This window comes from Brienomyrus brachyistius, chromosome 10 (genome assembly GCF_023856365.1).
Source record: "Brienomyrus brachyistius isolate T26 chromosome 10, BBRACH_0.4, whole genome shotgun sequence".
Lineage (NCBI taxonomy): Eukaryota > Metazoa > Chordata > Actinopteri > Osteoglossiformes > Mormyridae > Brienomyrus > Brienomyrus brachyistius.
In genome coordinates this window covers 6,823,947-6,849,507 of record NC_064542.1, presented here as the reverse complement: position 1 = coordinate 6,849,507, position 25,561 = coordinate 6,823,947, and the positions used below count along the sequence as shown (strand labels likewise).

At 47.1% G+C, this 25,561-nt stretch overlaps 1 protein-coding gene across 3 annotated transcripts in view; it reads left to right on the top strand.

Moving 5' to 3' along the window:
- The window catches only part of LOC125750703 (BTB/POZ domain-containing protein KCTD16-like), a 39,600-nt gene extending 14,293 nt beyond the window's left edge, over positions 1–25,307 (top strand). For 2 of the 3 annotated variants that reach the window (XM_049028905.1, XM_049028906.1), the window contains one exon: positions 21,957–25,307. In XM_049028905.1, the coding sequence (XP_048884862.1) occupies positions 21,957–22,420 (464 nt within the window). In that variant the 3' untranslated portion in view covers positions 22,421–25,307. Of the gene's footprint in view, positions 1–3,270; positions 3,384–21,956 lie in introns of those variants that run through there. The other variant, XM_049028907.1, reaches the window with a different exon arrangement.
- The last annotated feature ends 254 nt before the right edge of the window (positions 25,308–25,561 follow it).

The following is a 25,561-nucleotide window of genomic DNA, read 5'->3' as shown; positions in this document are numbered from 1 at the left end:
GCCCCCCCAGCCCTGCTTCGGTCAGCTGGCTGCCTGTGTTCAGCAAAGCCCCCATTCACACCTCCCGTAGGAAGCCTCCATCTCCAGCTCATGTTGCGGCATCATGGCGACACAGACATTATGGAACCACACGGCCCAGAAACCGTATTGTGACGAAGCACAATTAACAGCTCTTCTGTTAAATATATCCACAGTTTAATTCATCTTGGCAATTTAATTAACCTCCTAAAACTCTGTCGAGCACCACCGGGCTTTTCTGAGAGGACCACACTTCATGCTATGAAAAAAAAAATAGCTTGTGAGAAGCGATGGTGTGTGATAACAGAGATTTTAAACGCAGACGTCTGCTTGCTTGGGTCATGTCCACTGACATGCAGTCCTGTCAGCTCAGGGCCTTTTCTCCAAGAAAGTCGAAGCCGCGTTGCAAACAGGAAGTCACACTGTACAGCTTCAGATGACAAAGGGTTTAAGCTATTGTCTGAAAAATAATTACAGCCCAGACGTCATGTGAGTCTGTGCAGCAATAAGGCCAGATGGGCCACGCGGTTGTAAGCCGAGATGCGAGGTCGTTTCAGATATGCTGCTCCTTCCTGGTCTGGCTCAGCCGATGCACTGCAGAGTGATTCTTTAAGAGACTTTCTTTATGGGGGTCTGTCTTTATGAGGGTCCTTGTTTATGAGCCTATACAACTCGCTATATCTTCATGGTGGCGTTCCAGACCCTCCATGGCTAAAAATGAAAGGCCCATCATGAAAGACTTCTGGCCATAGAATGTCTTGGAAGGCTTTAGAGAGACAGACGAGAATTTCAAATAAACCAGCAGGAACCACCCAGAACCTCTGCTATCGATCAATCCACAGCCTGGAAGGTGGCACCTGATCTCAGACATCCGGCGGGAGTAAAGGGTCCTCTCTCTGCCCTCTCGGTGCTGCAGGAGTGGAACTTAATCTCATTTTTGGAAAGGGATAGTGCCGTCCTGCTTCTCGAAGACGAACACAATCAATTGGGACACTCCCTCGCCACACAGCCCTAATTCCATAAACTGCTCTGCACGTGCAAACTGCCGTGCTCCATTTCTGTGGGCTGTACCTGCATAGCATTGCTGTAAAATGACACGTCTGTAGCTAGGAATGCTTGATGAAGTGACTAAGTGTGGCTGGTCTTAAATCTGATATTAGCATTTAAACTGGAAACCTTAATGCCTCCTTCACAAAAAGGCATATTAATGTGCGATTATGCCTCCATTACGGTCCAGTAGAGGGTCACAGATGGATGGGAGGCCAGACCACTTTGGGGCCAACACTCGCCCCCCCCCACACACACACACACAGGGAGGGCAGTGAGATGCAAACTCCAGTCTTGGAGGAGAAGAGTGCAGACCCAAAAACGGAAACTCTGTGGCAAAACAAGGACACGAATGAAGAACATTTTTTGGTGGAAAAAATTTGAAATATATTTTAACATGATATTGTGCGGCTTTCGGTGATACACATGCAGCCTGTCATTACGAAAAGCTGATGACTCATTGGAATTATAATCAATTGTAATTGTACAGTTTTGTGCGTAAAAGACTGATCGACATCCTGCCACACACTCAGGCCTGTTTGATCAATGTCAGATCAAATTGAATTACTGCCGGTAAACTGATGAGAATCCTGCACATGGGCCGGATTTAAAAGGCGTCAATTCAGCTGTTTGTGCTTGTTCATCACGGCAACGCATCAGCACTAGTCCATGATCTTTCCAGATCCCAGCTCTCCCACTGTAATATTTGCAAACCTAAATATGTCAAAGCATCTTTCACGAATGTGTTGATCGTGAGTCCATTTGTCTCCACAGCAGTGGGATCACACTCAGCACTGACTGTGAGCCCTTTCCAGAGTCAATGAAACACACGTTTCCCCGTCCAGACTCAGACGTGACCTCTGTCACTCTCCAGCACCACGTCTGCTGTCTTTAAATCTGCCCAAACACAGGCTTGTGAACTTAGGTCAGCTGGCTGGAGTGAGATTTTCAATTCAGGACAAGTCTGCACACACATGCACACGCATTTACAAGCATGTAACAGTTTCAGTACCTTGTAAACAGTCTGCCGGGTTTGCAAACCGCCCCAATGATCTTGATGTAGCTTGATGCAGGTTTATAATGGAATAATATATATTTGCCGTAAGAGCGTCTGCAGCTGTGAGTGTCACGGCAGATGCGTAAGGGGTCGTATCCTGCCAAACGTTTTTAAGATGACTGGTCTGCCTGCCACAGCGAGTATTACAGAATGCAGGGGCAGTATTGTCCAAATGAAATAGCAAAGAGTGAAAATGAATTAAACCATGTCACAGACCCAAGTACAGTATGTAGATTTTTTAATGCCATGAATTCTTTTCTATCAAAGGGTTTTATGCTACAGTAGGTCTGTTTGTATATACAGTGTTCACAGAAAGTCCTGGTACGTATAAATGAAGTAAAAATACTGCTTTTTTTTTTTTTAAGAAAAATAGTACTTCATTTATTTACATAAATACAGTATATATCATGTTTGAAACAATGAATAGTTTTAAGTAAACATTCACTTTAAGTACTAATAAATTGAAACCATAATTAATAGTTTTGAAAGAGGTGTTCTGAGTTAAAAAGTTCATTGGCCAGCATCTTATTGGGTGCTTTTAAAATTAGTAACACCCTATGCGATAAATAGGATTAATAAACGATAAATAAACCAATGAATGATAAATGCGATAAATAAACCAAACATTTGTGTTTAGTGTCCCTTTGGGAGCCAGTAACTGCAACTTCAGTTAACAGCAAAATTTGTAAACAGACAGTAAACAGACAAAAATGTTGATGCTTAATCGAAAAAATAAAAATCTATGTAGAAGATATGTGCAGGTATGCTAAACGTTGCTTGTTGAAGGATTATAGTTATGAAATCATTAAATTTGCAGCAGTTTGACAGAATTAAGCAAGTGTCTTTAGACTTCCTGTGAGCACTGTATGGGTGATATGTCAGTGCCACAAGGTGTCCTCTCTAGAGACCTTTGATTTTCCTGCAGAAGAGAGAGCCGTCCTTCCAGAGACTGATCAAGCCCTTCATCAGAATGATACACTGTTACACAGGAGGAGTCAACCGGATAGCAAAACAAAAAAAGACCAATGGGAATGAATGACACGGCCTGTATCCTATCTGAGCATGAACTGCAATGTTTTCTACGACATAAACAAATTAATTGTGACATGATGATTGATGGAGCTTCTGTTTTCTCCTATTTGGTCCAGGCATCTGGAGCTTTTTCTTCTGAAATGAGGCACAAAGATCGACAATGAATGGCCTGCTGCCCACGTAGAGAAACAAAAAGGATCCAGACTTGCTGAATACCTGCAGGGATGTGTTTGTTTGAAGGGAAACACTGGGGCCTGGGGACTGTAAATTTGACGTATATATTAACCCACTTTGATCAATGCGCTACGAAAAAACTAACCAAAACAGCAGGGTGTCGCAAAGTCGGTTTCTTTAAGAAATTATATTGGTTTAACCTTCTCTCGCAGGCTCTGATATGGCAGCTGTACACATTGCAGCCTCAGCCGTCTGAAAGCTCGTCCAACAGCAGCAATTATTGTAATGGTACTAAGAACCCTTCACTGTCCAAGCCTAAATTGTTAGACGTTTATAGAGCTGAATATGTCACATGAACAGGAAATCCCAAGACAGCTTAGCTGTGTTCATAAAGATATATCATAATGTGTGCGAGGAGCAGGGCGCTCGGTGTGCCCCCTGGCTGGCTTAGTGTTGCTGGGTAAGGGCTTGTAATTTCTCACTAACACCAACCGCAGCCTTGGGGCAAGGCGTCTGCCGGAAACATCAACACCGAGAGGCGCAAACACAGGCTCATGGAAGCAGCTAATCTGGGGCTCCGAACAGCCCCCGACTCTGAGTGCGGGTTTGTACATGGCCGCCGGGCCTTGTCGACACCCTCCCCAGTCTGCTCATCTTATTGCACCTCCTCCCGTCTTCTTGACTTTTGTTGTGCGGCCGCCCCCAGTATGTCTGGGGGAAAATGACACCGTGTTTTCCAGGGCTCTCGGTTTCAAAGGCAGCGGGGGCAGCGGGAGAGTGATGGGCTGCGTGCCTCTGAGCCCGCCGACCTGTGATGGCTGCTGGGACGTCAGTCACGACCTCGGGATCATAATCCCTTTGCAGTGTGACCGATTACCAGCCCTTTAAGGATTAAATCTGGGTTTTTCATCTTGAGTCCAATTCCAGGTTCACATACTTTGCCATTTTTGTCCCTTTGATGGCTATTATTTTGGCTGAGATGGAGTGTTTGATTATAGTTTGAGTTCCCTGGGTATTACCTACAAAAGGACGTGCTACAATCTATTTTCTTACCTACTGCACCTGTAATTGGTATCTCCGGATCATCAGCACTGATCTTCTCCTATATATACTGCATGCGGCTGCATCTAGACTAAATTAAGACTCCAACTCGGGATGAAAAGCCGTCCTTGTAGTGGTAACTTCCTGCAGTCTGAGTGAGGGGAAGCCAACCATGATTAGCTGTATTTTCTGATTTAGCAGAGCAGTGGAAAGTCTCTCTAATTGACAGTCTCCACTTCCCCAAGGGTAATAAAACCCACGGGCCACATTTCCCAGGCCCCCTCCTGCCTTTAGCAGAGCCCTGCCCCCTAGTCTCCGCAGTGACACCACCCTTCTGAGAGGTGGTGACGCCTTCCGCTGGTCCACATGCCCTCCCCCACCCTCCGCCCTTCTGACCGACCTCGGGATGCCTGCTCCGTCAGTCAGAGCCTCCGGTCTTGCTGGCCTGCTGCCAGGTAAACAGGAGGTCGTGTCCCAGGGAGGGGTAGTGCGTCTCGTCTCTCTCTTCCTGTTTCCACATGCAGTACATCGCAGGCCGCGGTCTCGCCTCCCCCAGTCCAGCAAAGGGACACTGACCCCCCCACAGAGAGTGTGACTGATTACCAGCAGACATAAACGGCATTAAGGCCAGAATGTGTTTATGAAAAGCACAAGAACAACAGGATGGATAATTAACAGTGCCCCCTACAGAACGTGTTTGTGAGTGCATTGTATAGTTACACGCTTCAGTCAATCCCCCAATCAAGTCAGTGAGTCAGTCATTCAGTCTGTCAATCAAGGTTTATTTGTCATGTACAGTTATACACAGTACAACATAAAGTGACTCGGTCGTATATCATCAAGATTGTGAAACAGGGGCCGTAAGTACAAATGTTACACAGTAAACAATCAAATATGCTATGTGCTAAAGTACTGTATGGTGCACAGTGTCAGCGAGTAAAGGCATCTTTCTCCTCTCGATGTGTAACAGTACCAGAGGAGACACCTCACTATAAACCACCAGGATTGAAAGATGCTTCAAACTGGGTGCAGATTATTCCACTTCTTCCCTTTCTACTCCTCAGACTCGCATGTGCAGTGCCCTGTTTCCCGGCTCCCTTCGCATCAAAGTGGCTTTTCTTCTTCACTGTTTTCCATCCGATGCATCTCTCTGAACCCTGAGTATAGGTGACGGCCCAAACCCTGGGCCAGGCGGAGGCAGCCTTCTGGGAGAGGGGCAGGCCCCTCGGCTAGCTAACAGCAGCCCTGCCGCACTGCAGCTCGTTAGTCGGTCTTACAGTGGTCCGCACGGCCAGCAGGCAGGGAGGGTCTGTCCTCACAGCCTTGTAAACATGATCAGAAGCCACACCTGCCCCTGCCTACAACCCCTCTGTTACAGACAAGCATGGTGAAGGAAGAGGTGATCCAGGTTGCAGCTCAAATAGACAAGGAACTTTAGTTCTACTCAAAAAAAACAAAAACAAGCCAAAAAGTACCACAAGGGGTCAAAAACAAAGCAGGTAAACGACAAAAACTAAAGCAGAGACTAACACGGGAACGACTCCAGCAGAACAGGGGCAACAACAGCTATAAACACACAATGACCGACCATGTAGACCGTAATCAACCAAACTCTGGGGCTGGGAACAAAAAGACACAGGTGCAGGTCAGAGTCACGAAGGACTCAAACAGCAGGAAATGGGTGACTAGCGACACCTGCTGGCCAGGCAGGGACTGATCCTGACAGCCTCAACCTCCTAAAATGTCAGACAGTGCCAGCTTCTCTCACACACTCTGGCGGCTCTACACACTGCAGCCTCCGCAATCTGAAGGCTTGTCAAACAGCAGCAATTACTGTAATGAGACTAGGAATCCTCCACCTCTACATTTACAGGAATCTATCTAATCTAATCTAATCTAATCTATTAATCTAATCAAATATACTCTAACTCATCCATCCATCCAGGTCACTGTTGGAAAGATATATGAAAGGATTTGCTGGCACAGTGGCACAGTACGTAGCAGTGTTCCCTCACATCTCTAGGACCAACGTTCAGGTCTCCACCATGGTTTCCTGTGTGTGGAGCTTGCATGTCCTCCCCGTGTTGTTGTGAGGTTTCCTTAAGGTACTCCAGTTTCTCCCCTCAGTCCAAAAACATGCTGAAGTTAACTGGACTTACCAGATTGCATGTGGCTGTGAATGGTGTGTGAGTGTGCCCTGCGATGGGTTTGGCCCTCCTACCCTAGGTTATTCCCTGCCTTGTGCCTGTAGCCGCTGGGATAGGCTTTGGACCCCCTGCAACCCTGAATAGGACAAGCAGTTACAGAAGAGGGAGAGATTAATGGATTTGTTAGCTTGCCTATAGCCAACTTAAAGCTGCTATCCTACACGTGATCCCGTCGTTACTCATATAAGCCACCCTTCACCAACTTTGAGAGACTTTCTCTAAGTGTTCTGTGGACTGTGATGTCTCACAGAGTGTTCTGTCCATGGCTACTTTCTTGGAAACTAGAAATAGGTGACCTCTGAGATTAAGATGATTTTTTTTTTATTATTTTACCTCACTTGGCCAGACCTAGTGGGGTTACACATTTAAAGCAATTACCCTGATTAATTTAGGTCAGCACTCATTAAATCTCATTAAATTACCCACAATGCATTTAAGTGATGTAAGCATAATACGTGTGGTCCATTTCTCAGCTGCTACTTTTCCCAGAATGTTCTTCATTGTTTCGGAACTATCATTAGGAAACTTTATGCAAATTTATGCCTGTTAAGACAAAAAATAATAAGTTTGTATTTTATATTCAGGTCAGCTGACAGGACAGCTTAAAATAGAACAGAAAAGGGATTTGAATAGATGATTTTTAACACTATTTACTGCAAGGAATGCATCCCAATAAGCAGGGCAGAGTAGATAATTTCTACAATTTGAAGATGAGAAGGACAACACTCTGTGCTGAGAAATCACAGCCACGAGGCCGATGGTTTCCCTTACGTACAGCTACGTTCACGCAACTGCAACAAGAGCAATTGCTGTGCACAGTCAACAACCATCGCATTTAATCCACAGTTTAAACAGGCTTCGGTGCAGAGCAATTTGGTCGTGGTGAAGAGATTATTAATCAATTCTATTGTCATGAGTAGATTCCAAAGCATCAAAACCAAAACCTTGAGCAATGACACGTCTGTCCATTACTGCTACACGACGTGGGTAATCAAGAGTCACAGCCAAACTAGCATCCACCTGTCCATCCATCATCTAACCCCTTATCCCAGTCAGGGTTACACAGTTATATTACTTATTAATATGTGCAGCCTTCTGTGGAAAAATCTTAGGTGTGCTTTATTCCAAAGAATACTGCAGGATAATCTGTATTTATGCATATTTCTTACTTTCTTACTTGCCAGTATTTGATTGTTGAAAGATGTCTGGCATCATCTCAGTAGAATCAGCATTTCAAAGGATGTTGGCATACAGCCCTTGCATTTCGGGGGGGGGGGGGGGTGACAGCGGGACGGATGTGGGGGGTGACAGCGCCTTGTTATTACCAAAGCACGGATTCGGTCGTGAAGTGATGACGGGTTCATTTCAAACCGGACTGTCCTGTTGAAGTCACATGGAAGGACCTTGCCAACGAGCCGCAGATCGGTCCAATTTGACAGCTTTTCAGGGTGTCATTGTCCTTCACGGCAGACGCCACTCAGAGAACGCGAGCCAGAATCGGGGGGGGGGGTTTAATAATGAATGAGTAGGCACTACTCACATTCTTGGGAGACCACACCCCTCACTCAATTATTCAAAAGGGCTACAGTAAGACGAATGATGGCATGAGGAAACTAAAAGAATCTGCCATAGGACCCGCATCCGGCTTTACAGTCTCCACCGCTGGACTCCTCGGCTGCTCAGGGGCTGTGAGAATGAGTCTTTTGATTAAAAATCAAAGCAAGCAAGCAAAGCAAGCCAAGCAAACTCGGGCCCTCCGCCAGCCAATATTCAGTCATTTATAAAACAATGTCAGTTTTGCTTTTAAATGGCCCTTTTCCATTGTTCCACTGAGCGATATTAGATTTCTCTCAGTCGCATGTGTAACCCTGAGGCCTCACTTACTCAGACCTGAGTTGATTTCTTTTGTTCTCCGAGACACTGGTGTCACTGACAGGCAACATAGACTGAGGTCCCCCCCCCTCCCCCCCAGGCGACACTTGCAATCTCCAAGATCATTGAAGTAGCAACACCTGGAAATATGCTGAGTCACGTGACTGATCCTGAACGACAGAGAGGGACAGCGCTGCATGGTGAGGAATGACAGCGATGATGTTTTCCCCGTTGGCCAGTAAAAATTGTGGCATTAGTGGGGAGGGGTGCAGCAGCGTGTCACAAAGACCCTCCTGACTTAGCTGAAACTGGTTTTATTGTCTAAAAACTGGACCGTTCCACCTACTTTGCTGGGCTTTCTGTCCCTGAGTCTGTTGGACAGGCAGGAAATGGGTAACGTCCAGTTTTTGGGGTCTGTGGCTGGACGGAAGGTTCCGGAAGGAGGTGTGCTGGAGAAGTGCCAAGTCAAATGTCAAAGGCTGGTGGGTGAACTGAAATCAGGACACGGGACTCAAAGACAAAATAGCAAGCAAACAAACAGTCAACTGAAGCGAAAGTACAACCGCTGACATGAGAGCGCGAGCGGGAGCAGCCAGACTGAGCCCCGAGCAGAGTGTGCCTCTCCGGAGCGTCACGCGCCCCTAATGAAGTCCCAGGCGGCGTGGGAGCGACACAGAGTCTGGCTCAGAGCAGGCGCACTGTACGCTGCAGCGGTGATGACTGTACTCTGGGCTGATTAATAGGAGAGCCAAGGACTGGCCTTTTTACAGCGGTATTGCACCGAGTAATTAGACTGTACATGGTAATATTAGGTGGAAAAATGCTGCGATGGTGCTGGATTTCAGCACGGAGGACATGGGAGGTCAGTGTCCAGGGTCCTGCCACCCCTGCATAAGAGGATTAGCGTGACAGATCCTGTGTGGCAGACTCCCGAGCAGCCGATTCGTCACACCTTTTGTCAAGCAATCATTTAATCAACTTTAATAGCTGTTACAACTCTTCATATCACGTTCTAATCCTGAGCAGGGTTGCCTGTAACACATAGCATGTTTATCTGTTCAGATAGCTAATTTGTTTGTTGATCTTTTAAGGTAACAGTGGTTTCTAATGTTTATAAAGAGAAATTTTGTTCAGCATTACTTGACTGGGTAAAGTTTGCATCTTACAAAACCTTACAGTTACACCAGAGATGAATTGAGTTTTTGCCCAGCAATGACGCTGCCACCTCTCACAGGATATCAAATGCCTTCAAACCCCCGATCCAGGATGTTTTTGCTGCAGCCAGATAATAAATGAGGTTTGATTATAATTGATTATAAACTTCAGGCCATTTCAGAAGAATGGTATGGGAAGATTTATCCAACCAAACAAACAATCGCAATCAATAGCACAGCTCAATATTCGGCTTAATTAGAGCTGTCAATCATTTACTCATTTTTAAGTAATTATGAATTGTTTTATAATTAACTAAATAACCGCCTATCGCAACAAGACTGTGGACGGAATCTATGAATGAAGTTCAGCTGAAGTCAGAGACTGGGAGAGAGAAGAGCTGCTTATGAACAAGGCTGTGTAACAGTGGCTAATGTAGCAGACATCGCTGTTAGCATGCAGCAAACGAGCCCAGGACGATAAACCACAAGGCTTCTTTGCTCACCAGCAGGTTTCCCAGCACCTGAGCGATGCACTGTCTGGCAGACCTGCACAGCACTCCCGCAGCCCAACGCAAGCCCAGCGGCGGCCAGCAGGAGGCACTGCCGATGAGCAGAGCTGTGTATCGACCAAGCTGAAGTGCTTTAAACCCACATACACTGATACACACAGACCAGAGGCAGACTAAAGGCCGGGCATCCAATCAAGAAGCAGAGTGTGAACCAGTAGGTTCAAAGCTAAGAATGAAATCTTACTTACTCACATCATTCAGTTAGTCAGCAGAGCAATTTCAGCACGGTTTTTGACCGTAGCATTGACTGGGGCTCAGCTTGTACACTGCTTGTACACTGACCTCAACAAGTCCAGGAGACATTCCAAAAGATTTTATACTGAGGCTATTTTGGCTTTTGACTAGTGCATGTATGTGTCTTTATGTGCGGACATAACCAAGGTTTAGTGTGCTGAGAGAAGACCGCCATCCTCTGAGTGCTTTTCCTGACATGCTCTCCTGGTCTGGACAGAGTCCTTCCAAGGTCACACACACTCCGAATCCTGATGACCGATATGCAGACATTCCCAAGCCACCCGGGAGAGATAACCATCTATCCATCCATTTTCCATCCATCCATTTTCCAAACCGCTTATCCTACTGGGTCGCGGGGGGTCCAGAGCCTATGGGCAATTTAGCAATTCCAATTAGCCTCAGCATGTTTTTGGACTGTGGGGGGAAACCGGAGTACCCGGAGGAAACCCCACGACGACATGGGGAGAACATGCAAACTCCACACGCATGTGACCCAGACGGAGACTCGAACCCGGGTCCCAGAGGTGTGAGGCAACAGTGCTAACCACTGCACCACCATGCCGCCCCCGGGAGAGATAACCACCCCTCCATTAAAGGTAGCACAGCTGCGAGCCCCACAGCAGGTCCCCACCAAGTCTCAAACATGACTATTTTTATACTGATGACTTCCATCCATGTTATTTTGGTAGATTTAGAAATGTTTTTCTGATAAAATCCTTCCTTCTTTTGATGAAAGATCTGAATCTGGTTTCATCTGACATACAGGTATGATCTAGATTCCAGTGAGTATAATCATAACCTACAGACATCTGCATGATATTTTGTGTGGTGCTTATGTCTCTGCTAAGCTTTCCAGTGACATACACACTGGGTTTTACTGCTTTGCCATTCAGGACGAAGTGTATGTTCTGTAATACGCTGCATAGAAAATGGGAGAGACGGACTCTGTTTTTCCAGAGTGGATTTGTGTGATTTCGGTGATGCGGAGGTCGGTCTACCTTTGTTGGTCTACCTTTATAAACATCCAGACTATAAACTGGATAACGGGATAACTGAAGCGGTACTGATTTGGGGGCCCAGACTCGACTTCTCTCCTATTGTGGGATTGTGTGCTATGCTGAAAGAAAAGTCCATTTAGTGCACCTTGGTGGCTGGAAAGAGCCCATAAGCAGAGGGGAGTCGAAGCCCAGTTTATGGGTTAGGGTCAGCAGTTAGGGTTAGGGGATAGGGCTTAAGGTTAGAGATTAATGGTTAGCGGTTAGGGATTAGAGTTAGGTGTTGGGGGTTAGGATTAGTGATTATGGTTAGGGGCCAGTTGGTTAGGTTACCAGTTATGGGTATAGACTGGGGTTAGTGGTTATGCTTAAAGTTTGGAATCTGGGCAGGTGGCAGACAAACATCAGCTCTCCCAGCTCAGCTGCCCACCAGACATTTTGAAGGATGGATCTAGCTGGCTTCCTGTCCACACGTAGGTAACACGGTAGAGTGGCGGAGGCAGCAGAAGGAGAAGCTTCAGAAGCTCATGGTTTCATGTTCCTCACCAGATGACGAATGATCAGGGGAGGAATCGGCCGCTGAGCCGATTGGATCGCGCGATAAATGCAGAAGCCGAACACCCTGTTTAATCTTTTGGTGCTCAGTCCTTCAGAGAAAAAAATGGACTTGTTTCCAGAAGGCAGTGGATCAGGTGCACGGCATAAGGTGGCAGACTAGAGGAGGTCTTCTAAAAATACCAAAGTATAAATAGTGGCCACATGAGGGGGTGAATAGGGGCTGCCATCCTGGATAAGTTTCAAAGTGCTGTTATAATTGTCATCCATCTTCCAGCCTCTTTTCTCCTGGTCACGGTCGCCGGAGGAAACACGCCTCAGTCCTCAAGTGGTGGGAAAGTGAAGAAGATCTAAGGATGTCAAATAAATCACCTGCAAGGGCAACATTACTTTTAGTCGTCAAAAAAGAAGGCATTTTGTCCCCTTAACTCCATAAGAGCTTTACAGAGTGACATGTTATAAATGGATCCCTTCAGTCAGATTCTCCTTTCTCTCTTTCTCTGTTTCCTTCTTTCTCAGAAGAGCAAAAAGACGGAGAAGCAGCACACTGTAAAGCAGATTGTTCAAGGAGCAGGGCCAGTTATGTCTTTCTATCCACAGGGGTCTCCTCTGTGCCCAAGGAGAGCGCAGCGGCTGATTGGTCGATGGCTCTAAGAGTCGTATTTCTAGAGTGTAGAGAGCAGGTTGGCTGCGCAGAGCAGGGAGGTGGAAGGAAGGCAAGCCTAGATATTTATAAATCGACTGACTGTTCCCACAAGCACTGAGGACTGTCTACTCAGCTTTTTGTCAATTAGCTGAATGAATCGTGACTTACAGACAGATAGGGGGGTATTTTTCATTGGGCGGCCTGGAAGTGTTCGGCAGGTGAGAATAACTTTTCTTCTAGCCCCTGGCCGACACGCTGCTCCCTGCCGCCACTATGCTGTCATTATAATATTTGCCATAAAGTGGCTAGATTTCAGAAGTGCAAACGTTGCTAATTCTCTTTGTTGGGGCTCTGGGGAATGTACCGAGAAGGCTCACTTGAGTGTTCTTGTGTGTTTGGGGGTGTAGTTAACCTGCAGTAACCTGAATTCCTAACCAGGAGGTGCCTTGTCTTATACTGGATTAGCTGTGGTCAACAAAGAGTTGAATGGATGAAGGTTTTTCAACGAAAGTACTGAGAAGGTACTTTAGGGGATCAGGGTTAGACTCAGCAGATACTGTATTTCCTGCTCACACGGAAGCCTAAAACCTGAAATTTCAATGACTTCTGAAATTAGCGCATGGAGCCCATCCATCCATCAAGGGCAGGAGACTAAGCAGGGATGCCCAGACCTCCCTTTCACCAGCCGCCTCCACCAGCATCACCAGGGGGATACCAAGGCGTTCCCAGGCCAGTTCAGATATAATCTCTCTAGCGTGTCCTGGGTCTGCCCCGGGGCCTCCTCCCGATTGGACATGCCTGAAACACCTCCCCAGGGAGCCATCCAGGAGTCATCCTAGATCGATGCCCGAACCACCTCAACTGGCTCCCTTTAACACAGAGGAGCAGCGGCTCTATTTTGTGCTCCTTCTGAATGTTCGAGCTCCTCCCGCTCTCTCTAAGGCTGTGTATAGCGACCCTGTGAAGGAAACTCATTTCACTATCCAAAGCTCATGACCATAGGTGAGGTAGATCGACTGGTAACTCGAAAGCATCCCTTTGAATTTGAACTGGGCCAATCTGTTTCATTGTCTCAGACAGAGATCCTTCAGCATAGACACAGGAATACTGTGATTGGATGAAGCAGCTGGTTAATTATGAGGTGATTTCATGTCCTGCTTTGATATTTGGTGGGGGGGGGGGTGTGCCTGCTCTGCTGCTGCATGTGTCCCCAAATTCAAAGCCCCTTCCCAGTCTCTAGCCCATGCATCGCTTCGTGTGGTAATGAGGCCCCTGGGAATGGTGTCATTGATTTAAAGGCTCCTTGAAATTCACTTAGAAATGTAGGCGTGTTTGCGGAGTACAGTGATGGCGGCACAATGGCAGGACGCTCTGCTCAGAGCCCCTTTTAAAGCAGCTTCCTGTCCCAGAGCGCCCTCTGGGGACCTATTCCCCGGGGCTCTCTTCTCCTGACTCCGTCTGAACATGTCAGCTAGATTGAACCTTGCTGCCAGCTCGCCATTCCTCAAAGGGAAGGACCCCATTAGCTACAGGCAGTTGTGACGACCAAACTGTGCCAACGCAGCTCTGCCCGGAACCTTCCGGAGTGTTCTGGGCTGAAGAACGTCTCCTGACTGTTTAAAATTCATGCGTCATGTTCTGCCTCTGCCCAGGCAGGCCTGCTTGAACACTGGCACTCAGATATAGGGCCACATATGGGTTTTAATTACTCATACACAAGTTTTAATTGCTGGTAGATGCATATCTCTGCGGGGCCTTTGTCCTCAAAGACAGCGAGATTCTGGGGTAAGGCCACTATCATTCGCCACGTGAAACTTCTGGCCTGAAACATGTTCCTGGCCACTGGACATAGTGCTAATTTGTAAGCTTCATTCGCCTTTTATTAGCCCGTGCCATTCGCTGTCAGCATGCTGGCCTATAGGACAGTGGGTAAGGTGGCGGAGGTGAGGCGATGGGAGAGTCTTCAGAGCGGCAGTCTCTATGGAAGTCGCTTTGGAGAAATTCCACTCGAGCGGAGCTCCGTTGTGAGAGCTGTCCATGAGGCACAGGCCTTTAGCACAGGCAGACCGGTACTCCGGTGGCCCAGACCCACGTTTGGCTACACGGGCCCAGATTTAGTGGCACGGACCCAGGTTTAGTAGCATAGACCCACGTTTGGAGGCCTGGACCCAGGTTTGGCTGGATGGCCCTCTGTTTGGCTTGCGATGTAACTAACACTTGTCAGCATCTCTTTGTGGACATAGCAGCACAAGCAGCAGAAAAGATCCATCGCTAATAGGATGGGGATGCGTCTGTTGCCTGCGGGGCTTGTGGATCCACTGGTACTGGGCTTTTTGCCAGTTCACCAGTTTTCTTGGCTGTCCGCTCATTCTTTTTGGGGCAAAACCTCCACATAAACCTCTGTCCCTAGACAGGCATCCGTTGGTGATGAGATCTTAACACTGAGGTGGGGAGGATCTAGGGGCTTCCCTGATAGAGAGGGGGCATCACCAAGGGTTACGCTGTCTACCTCGGAAAGCTGCCCCAGGACCACTGTAAAATGCACATGGCATGTTCCTGCCCGATCCCGGAAGGCACAACCCTGGCAGGTGGCCGGCCTGCGGACTCAGAGGGTTAAATGCTCCGTGAAGGGGTTCTAGGTGATCCTTGGCTGTGGCTTACTCCAGATGCATTTTGGCTGAGAGGCAGAGCTTGATTTCAGCTTTAACACACGCAGTAAGATTGCGGCATAATGACATAAACAGAGAATGCCCCCCCCCCCAAGCCCCTGACACACGCTGTGAAACACCAAAACAGCCCATGGCGCAGAGTGGATTGAGTCCGCAAACACGCACACGCACCGTGGGAACCAGAACACGCTGTTTCTCCACAGCACCAGACCCAGCAAAAACAAAAGGGCAAGCTAGCAACGCAGTCCACCAGGGCGGCGCTGTTCCTAGGCAACAGTCCCGGGGGCCCAGCCTGGAGGAGTGCTGTGGAGATGGGAAGGAAAGTTTCAACCAGAAACCCTCTAGGGCTGGTCCTGAGCAGCTTCAGGAGAGTGACACCTCGTGGATGATGGGGAATTCCAGGCTGGCATGGTTTTCTTCTCCAGATTTCCAAAGCTCATTACTTTGTTCCACATCTCACATATATTCTTTTACATTTTCTAGCTGACATATCACTCCACACACCCTCCCTGTTTCCAAAGGCCGATCCATTATTTAAATAGCTGCATTCAATTTGTGTGATTTTATACATTACAAAATAATGATTTCGTTATAAACAAATAGCCCACGAGACAAGCAATATTTCATGCCGACGATTACATGAAATTCTGCCCTAAAATTAATAACAATTTGTTCAATTTTCCAGGCACAATGGCAGTAATTAGGGGAAATAACTGAAACGCATTAACCCGCAAGGCTTTAATGGAACCAGTAATGGCAGAAGGTTACGAGGCCCGGTGGCCATATTGAGGAGTCGACTTCGCTTGAAGGGTTGCTATGGTGACTCAGGAGAAGGTAACCATGGCATGTTTCAAACTGCTATGACCCAGAAACACAGAATAACAAACTTAACTGCTAATAATCGTTATCTCAAAACACGCTTGTTATTCTGACAGAGACAGCATTGATATGTCAGGAAATTATGACAGGGATGATAACAGGAGGGGGGGGATTAGCTTATCGTTTTTTTAGGTAACGTTTTTGCTGCTAAATCCCACTAGCATGCTGTCTGGATTAGCGAGGGCCGTCGATCAGGACGCGATTCGCTGCCTCTGCATTGATCTGTCACAGTATTGACCTTTGAGCTAGGGTGGGGCAGGACCAGGAAGCAGAGATGGAGCAGATGTATGAGATCACACCAGTGAGGCCAGGCTGAGGTAGGGCCGGTTGGGATATATATTACGATCACGGTCTCCCTGTTCAGCCCCTACCTTGGGAGTGCATAGAGGGAGACTCCTTCAGGCTGAGCCCCATGGTTATGGTGCATGGATACTGTGTGATGTGGGGGCACCCAGGGCTGGCAAAGGGACTGTCTTACCGCACCTGCTGTGTGGATTGTAAAATTAAGAAAAAAAAATGTTGCCAAGGGTTTTCCTCATTTCCCTGTCTGCCTGGCATAGACCCCAACTTCCCATGACCCTGTCCAGAGTGTCCCCCGCCTTGCAGCCTCTGTGGCTCGGCATAGACCCCAGCCTCCCATAAGCCTGTCCAGAGTGTCCCCCACCTTGAGGCCTCTGTGTCCCGGCATAGACCCCATCCTCTCATGATGCTGTCCTGCATGAATGGAGGATGAATGGATGGATCTGTGTGAGTCTGAACAGCGATTCTTGATGTTTCTTCAGTGATCCTGTAGGTTTTTCGACTTCATGAAACGTAAGCTGACAAGCTGGCTGGAATGTGAATTATGTATTCAGTATCGTCAGTATCCCTGCCACGTGTCCAGGGGGGCCTGCAGACATCTCTTATCAGATTATACTGTCGGTGGGGGTATCACCCTCATGTGCTGCTGACAGGGGGAGCATTCCCAAAAGTGGTGTGTGATACATTATTCTGCGATCCTTAGGGTATTCTCAAAAAGATGCCATTAATATGGAAACGGACTAATCATGTTGTTCCCTTTCCTAGGCTTTCTGCATTAAACATGTAATGGAATAGATGTGGGAGAGATTATATTAGACATGGATCCCAGGAAGGGTGAAATTCTGCATTTATTACAATCACCGGCTAGAGGATTTATTGTTTTAAACAACAGGGATCTGAATGAATTTATGGATAAAGCAATTTGATGTTGAAAGATGAAAGATCTAAACTAGTTTCCTGCAGGTTTGGTATGAAAAACAGCCTTGATTTTATAAACCAAGCAACAACATCAAATTAAAGCCATGTACTCTGTGCAAATGGAAGGTTATACTATCCCACCTCACAAAGGTTTAGGTTGAACTTTCATTAAATATCACGGCTCCATTACATATCATGGTATTTAATGTTGACGAAAGGATTTTAAAAGAGATTAATTTTCTCAGCTCAGTTTCTGAAGTGCTGTAGTTTATGTGGTACTGCCCTCATCTCACCGGGGTATGTGTGCAGCCAGGGGTGATGTCACCACTGTCAGAGTGGCAAAGACACTTCACAGGCCCCATATTACCCTGGTGCCTGAGTGGGAAGTGGTGTCCTCACAGTGCCTGTCAGGAATAAGTGGGAAGTGGTGCCCTCACAGTGCCTGTCAGGAATAAGTGGGAAGTGGTGCCCTCACAGTGCCTGTCAGGAATAAGTGGGAAGTGGTGTCCTCACAGTGCCTGTCAGGAATAAGTGGGAAGTGGTGCCCTCACAGTGCCTGTCAGGAATAAAAAGGTGCCAGGCAAGACATGTGTCTCCCAGGCAGAAAAGCTGCAATTCTGTGATATGTTCTGGCTAACAAGGGACAGTGTACTGATCATAGCTGGCTTGGGTAGCCCGGTGGGACTCCATCAAAGCTGCCCTTAACCCATTTGACTAACCTGTTTTTTTCCAGTTTGGTGTTTGTTGCCCACTATCAGAATCCAGTTTATCATTTTTAAAACGAACACTGCTGAGAAATGGGGTCTGCTCACCTGATGGGGGGACTGTGAAATGTTTCTGCACAACTGGAAATGACAGCACGTTTAACGTAAATATTTAAGCTATCTGTTTTTGCACACATACACGCACAGAGTATATGCAGATATGAACGCACTTTGTGACTGTCTTTTCGGGGCACTCTTTACATTCGTCACACCGCATCCTGTCCCCTTAATCAGCGCCTAACTGCAATCAGCAGAGTGCCTTTCCGCATGGTTCCATCCAAACTGTTTGCAAGTGTCATTTTCAGGCCCCGCACTTTACTTTAGCCTCGTTAATTATGTATCGTGCTCCCAGATAGCTCCTCTCCTGTCGGGACTTCCATCACAAAGCCACAGATAAACGGAGCCCCCAGACTCATTATTTCCCACAGTTCTGGCTAGAAAAAGGAGAAGTCGCTGAAGTACTTGCATCATAGGTTTCCTCTGGCCATATTTTCTACTCGGCAATTTCCCCCCTGGCATTTGTCACCGTGACTTCGGCACACCCTGGCTATTTTATTTAGACGAGGAAATTGGCTGCCGACAGATTTAGCAATATGACCGAGTCAAGGTCCATTTTTCAAAACACCAATTAGGGGGAGTCCGCCCATCGATCAGGAGACCTTTTATACACGGCGTGACACAAATGAATGCGAGGTCCACCGCAGCACAAAAAGCCAGGGATGCAGCCCCCGCGCCGGGTAACATCTGGGCCCTGTGCTTTGCTGGGGGCGCCTGAGGTGATTAGCCAGTCGTCTGTACGCATTAGACATACTGTGGGCTGGCTGCGGTACCAAAATAGTGAGGTGTCCCTTCATATTGCGGGGTGGCTGCTCTGAAACACTCTGTGTGAAACCATCTGGGACTGCATTACACTGCTAACTGTGCTAAATGTGCTAACTGTGGTAAATGTGCTAACTGTGCTAACTGCGCTAACTGTGCTAAATGTGCTAACTGTGCTAACTGCGCTAACTGCGCTAACTAACCAGTAATGGCTGCCTAATGCTGTGCTGCGTTGAAGGGCAGCGTAGCGGGTGAAAGCTAGTCCTACTGAAGAAGGAAGACGAATGCAGAAACACTGACTAAGACCCTCAGCAGGAATGGCAGTTTTGCCGCGTGAGCGTGAGCGACGGTGACTGCCGATAAGGAGCAGACGACTCCACTTAGGGTAATTAGGAAGAATAAAACAATATTATGGGCATCATGGTGTGGCACATCTAATTACTCTGATTATAATGCAGATAATAAAAAGCGGCTAATAAAGTCTGCAGCCTTCCCGTTGGGGGAGGGGGGCGGCAGCACATTATACGGCTTCCTCTGTCTGCCTGCCAAGGGCACCGCGCCGCTGTGGAGGTAAAGCTGAAGCCTGCATGCTTTTAATTAGCGACATGTTTCTAGTGGCATATCCATTCATCCATCCGTCCATTTTCTGTAACCACTTGTCCTATTTTCAGGGTCACAGGGGGTCCAGAGCTTATGGGCACAAGGCAGGGAGCAACCCAGGATGGGCCACTAACCCACCACAGGGCAGACATGCACACCATTCAACACATGCACACCAACTCCAGTTAGCCTCAGCATGTTTTGGGACTGGGGGGTGGACCGGAGCACCCAGAGGAAACCCCAAACCAACACAAGCAGAACATTCAAACTCCACACACGGAACCCTGACACTTGAACACTGATCCCAGAGGTGTGAGGTAACAGTGCTGACCACTGCATTGCTCCTCTGGTGGTACAAGTAACTGGAAATAACAATTTTAAGCAATTACTAAATATTTCATGTAATATAGAATAGTACCCATACTACCAGGAACCCCTGCTTATTGGGCCAGTAGCTATGGGAATGGCAGAGATCCGTAGTGCAGTACATAATATGTAAACACGCATAGCCCAGACACCTTATGCCAGCCAGCCATGCATAGCGTGACCCTAATGTCCCTCATGTGCTTTCTGCAGAAACACCCCTATCACAACCTTCATTTCTCATGCAACCATCATAACCATAAAGCATTTCTCCAAAGTACATAAAAAGCAAATTTTGTCAAACATGAATTTTCTCCTACATTTTACCTTCCTCGAAAAATTGATTACAAAGTCAGTTTGCAGTCGTTAGATGGACACATTGTGGACCTGCATTTCTCCAAAGAGAACGGCGTCCCTTAAAAGGCAAACATCCTGCAGGATGTGGGGCAGAGCGCTTCCTCTCAGGGTGCATTTAGCACCATTGCTGAGCACTGTGCAGTATCTGCAGCTCGGGAAATAGCAGGGGATCGTTAACTCTCTATTTTCTGTTTGTCAGCAAGACGACACAGCAGTGGTAGAAAGTTCAGGTCCAGGAAGTGAAAATCCAGACCAAGATTTTGTTTCAACCAACCAGTAGCACATATAGAGTCACAGTCACAGAGTACTCTAGTGGTTGGTTGAAATAAAATCTTGGTCTGGATTTTTACTTTCTTGACCTGAACTATCCACCTCTGTCTTGTGTTTCTGAGGCTGCTGAACAGGCTTCTGCTTGAAATCTGTCCATATATGAGAGAGAACCAAAGCAGCCCGAAGCGAGCTTTTCCTGGCTTAAACTGGCAATACAGAATGTCTATGTGAAATAATCCCTTCAATGGTGAGAATATGAATGTTACTCTTGTGGTTTTATGTTCAAATATTGTGGTCTTTTTTTAATATACAATTTAATGTGTCTTTCTGAAATGCGATTTAATATATCTTCATTAAGGACATGCTATAGAGGATTTAGTAGCAAATGAAAGTGCTTACTGAAAAGCCCCACACAGTAAGCATATGTACCTCGCATCTTACAGTTTACACTACTTATTTGAAATTATAACCCATGTATCCTGAACTGCAAACTTGGCCAAAAGGTTAAATGGATCTCACTGAGGTAACTTCCGCTTGTAAGCCCGTTATTAAACACCCTTGTCGCTGGCTTTCACTCCTGCTGTGATGGAGTGTCCTCCTTGCCAGGGCGCCCCCTGCCTGTACGCTGTGCTTCCTGAAGACCAATATGACCCTGCCATGGATGAGCAGGTATGGAAAATGCGTGACTGGGCAGTCTGGCCTGTTATGGTGCCCCCTAGTTGCGCGACAGAACCATTAGTAAACAAACCTGTTTGCCACTCCCACATAATCATCTACGGGGGGAGAAAGATGTCTGTGATTAAACGCTGCTCTCTGCGTGTGTGGGTGCGCAGATAATTTTGTTTTTATTGCTGTCACTATTAGTCAGAAATCAAGTCCCCATGTAGTGCGGCTGTAATCCCTCCTTAAGGATCATTTGTAAGCCCACTGCAAGCACTTAAAATGGCAACGTAATTGATTGTGGTCACAATCCTCCTTAGCTCCGGATGGCCTCAGTCAACCTTTCGCTAACGGCCCTGTATGCAAATTCTTGCCTCTCATAATGACACGTGGAATTTAGCTTTTCATGGTCCTCAGCCCCTGTCCCACTTTTGCTGGAGGGATCCTGCCCACAGCTGGCAGGCTGGTAACTAACAGCAGGGTGGCAGCTAACGACAGACAGGCAGCTAGCCTAGAGTAAAAATCTTAGAGTCATTTATTTGGTCATTGATCAGAACCCCAGCTAGATTAAGTTATTAATGGGAGCTGCCTATGCTTCACATGATCAGAAATGCTGTGCCTTCACCATACTTTGGGCTGGTTTCTCTATATAGTGAAGTTCTGTTATAGCTTTATGGATCAGAGTGAAGTGCTGCTTCAAACAGCTGGCTTGTTCTCCTGGCCCCGCCCCTCTGATCGCTGGCTTATCTTTTCCAGGTGGGTCGTCAAGGTGGTCGTCTCCTCACTGCGACTGCTGCTGCAAGACCCACAAGGGCGATCGCGAGGGCGAGAGCGGCACCTCCGGGCACGATCTGACCACCTCCAGCTCAGAGAGCCAGTCGGAGGCAAGCTCACCCCAGGGCACCGTCATCTGCGGGCCAGTCAGCCGCCAGTGCAACATACAGACCCTGGACCGACCTGCTAAGAAGGGGCCTGTGCAGGTCCTGCAGCAGCCTGAGGTGCGTAGGAAGAGCGACCTGCTGCGCACGCTGACTGCCGGCTCCCGTGACACCAGTGGAGGAGGTGCTGGTGGCAAGAAGAAGCCTCCCAAGGAGAAGATGACTGCGGAGGAGGAGCTCGAGAAGTGCATCCAGGACTTCCGCAAGATCAAGATCCCCGAACGCTTCCCTGAGAGGAAGTACATGTGGCAGTCAGAGCTGCTGCACAAATACCACTTGTGAGGAGGCGAGGGGCGTACGTCCAGTGGAGGGTACATCCAGTGGGCCATACACCCAATGGAGGATACATCCAGAGGGGCATATGTCCAGTGGAGGGTACATCCAGTGGAGGGTACATCCAGAGGGGCGTACATCCAGTGGAGGGTACATCCACAGAAGTACGCGTCCAGTGGGGGGTACATTCTGAGGGGCGTACGTCCAGTGGAGGATACATACAGGGGGGCATACGTCCAGTGGAGGGTACATCCAGAAGGGCGTACGTCCAGTGGAGGATACATACAGTACAGGGGGGCATACGTCCAGTGGAGGGTACATCTAGAAGGGCGTATATCCAGTGAAGGGTACATCCAGAGGAGCGTACGTCCAGCGGAAGGTATATCCAGAGGGGCGTATGTCCAGCGCAATGTACATACGTGCAGCATCCAGCCTATCCTCTGTGGATAACACTGTGGATAATGGCCACACTAGGCTAATTGTTTCCTTTTCACCTTTAATATAATCCCTGACATTCACAGGATGTACCGTCCCACATGCAAGCGATATTTAGACTTCTGCTTTATGAACGTTCTTAGAGTACACGTGTGGCGGTGGGACCCAGAGTGTGGGTGAATTTTCACAGAGATTACAGTCTATACGCCTGTTCCCACTGCCAGCTTCCAGGTATTAATGGGGATCTCCTAAATCAGGACCTCTTTCCCTGGCTGCATGTCAATAGTGATGAAAAATAGGTGGGAAGGTTCCAAGATAAATGTGTAACCCTCATAAATATTTTGTCATGTCCCAAACCCGCAGTCTGAAAATACCTGCTGCTTGTGTGAAATCAATAGCTGGTTTGTATCCACTCCTTGGCAGAATGATGGAGATTAAGCAGTAGATGAATACATGCTTGTTCGCCGTCGTCTGGATGGCAGAGTGGCTGTGAGCTGTCAGCTCTCAGGCAGACACTGTCCCTCACAAAACAGCCCGCAGATCCTATCAGCACTACAGACTTATTCAGGCACATTAGAACGTCCTCTTTGTACGAGCGGCTGGTTTGGTTTTCAGCGGCTCCGTGAACGAATGCAGAATCTGTTAGAGCAGAAGGGGTGTCGCACGATGTATACGTCCAAAGGCAGGACACTGAGCTCGGCCTCGTACGGACAGATTGCTCATTTGGAAAGCATAACAGGATCGCTAATTAACAGAAAATCGCCTTTCTGGAAAGAGCCTCAGTAAGACTCCAGGGCTGCCTAGTGTCAGTGTGAGGGAACCTGGGAGCTGCAGAAGCGTAACAATGGAGAATCACTAGAGTGCCGGTTTCCTTCTGGGTCAAAGGTCGCCACCCTCCAGTTCTGCACTGAGGTCATAGTGACCTGAATGGATATTACTTTCGTATGTTTGTTCGTATGTTTGTTTAGATAAGTGTGTAGCTGAGGATGCCCTTTGTATGCGTCCAGCATGGGAATAATGATAGGGAGGTTGTCTGATGTCTGCGGTAATGCTGAAGTGCTTGATGAGCGTGAGAGGCAGCTGGGCTCTCTGGCCTCGGTGGGCTGGGGGACGGTGTTGACTGGGGAAGTAGCGCTAGCTTTGTAACTACTTTGTAACAGATGATACCCGATTGCATTAGGAGGAACATCAGTAGAATGTAAGCTAGATTAGTTGGCCCAGAAGATGGCTTCTGCCAGTGTGACCACGATGCAGCGCTGTTAGCCGCTAACTCAAGCCAACTGTAGTAAATAGTGAATACTAAAGAGAGTTATGAGATCCAGCATTTAAAAATACTTGATATAAGGGGTTATGTTCCTTTAAGATACACCCTTAAGTACTATGGTTGTTTCAAAAAGAAATGTTTTAGCTCAAATTCAATTAAATCTGGAATAAAGTGTTATTTTCCCAAAGAAATTAGAGATCCAAGATGAACGGAAATAATGTGATTCTGATCCGGTTTATGTCATATGTACAATTTTTTTACTATGTTACTGCTACAAAGTTATATTTATTTTTTATATAGAAGAAAAAGTGTCCAGTTGAATTATCTGGTTTTCTGTGCATTAAAACTGAACGTTGACTTGTCTCACACCGACTTTTTCCATAAGAATTCTAGTGTTGTATTCATCTGTGAATAATACTTAAATGAAAATACATAGAAATCCTCTATGTAAATAGTGTATAAGAAATACATAATGTGAACACAGATGAAATATGAGTATGAATGAAAAGGGATAATATTAGAGTCATTTGACGTTGCAGAGTCCAGATTAGCCTCACCTCATTGTGTACAGGGGCTGGCATACACTAATGAAAGGGGACGTACAGCAAGGGTGTGTAACTGCAAGGAAGTGGACGTAAGCACAGTCACCCCTGATCGGCGTTTAGCCCTGAGAGTTTTCCCCAAGGCACTTTTCAGGGTTTGCTAATCCGATCGTTTCATAGACAGGGCATTATCCTCTTTGCTTTATTTTTTACCAAAAAAATGTTAGAATAAATGAACTTCCCAAAGCTTGGTCCCCCCCCCCCCCGCCACTGCAAGTCTGAAGCTTAGCTGCGAGCTCCTGGCCTCTGTCTCACACGCTCTGTGTAAGTTGTAAAGCAGCCGATGACCACAGGACAGCCCCTAAGAGGAGAGACGCCGACTGGGAGACCGAGCCTAAAGACAAGGATGTTGTGTCGTTTAATGTTCAATTTATGAAACGTCTGGAACGTTGTTGTACGCATGCCTAATGTCGATATAATAAATGCTGCAGATTATTAGTATGTTCTAGTGACATTATGTACGAACAAAGCACAATGTGTGGATTGTGTCTGCTACTGTTTCTGTACAGCTGTACACTGTTCCTTATACAGACTACTACCTAGGTACAAATTAATTTAACTATGGACATTTGGAAAATGTACATCTAGTTATAAATATATATATATATTGAAAATAAAGTTTTTATTGTACAAATAAGTGGCTAACCTGTGTCTAAATTGCCTGTAATGTGTGTGTGTGTCCCCTGTGATGGGCTGGTATCCCGTCCCCCGCATTGTGTACCCTGTGATGGGCTGGTATCCCGTCCCCCGCATTGTGTCCCCTGTGATGGGCTGGTATCCCGTCCCTCGCATTGTGTCCCCTGTGATGGGCTGGTATCCCATCCCCCGCATTGTGTCTCCTGTGATGGG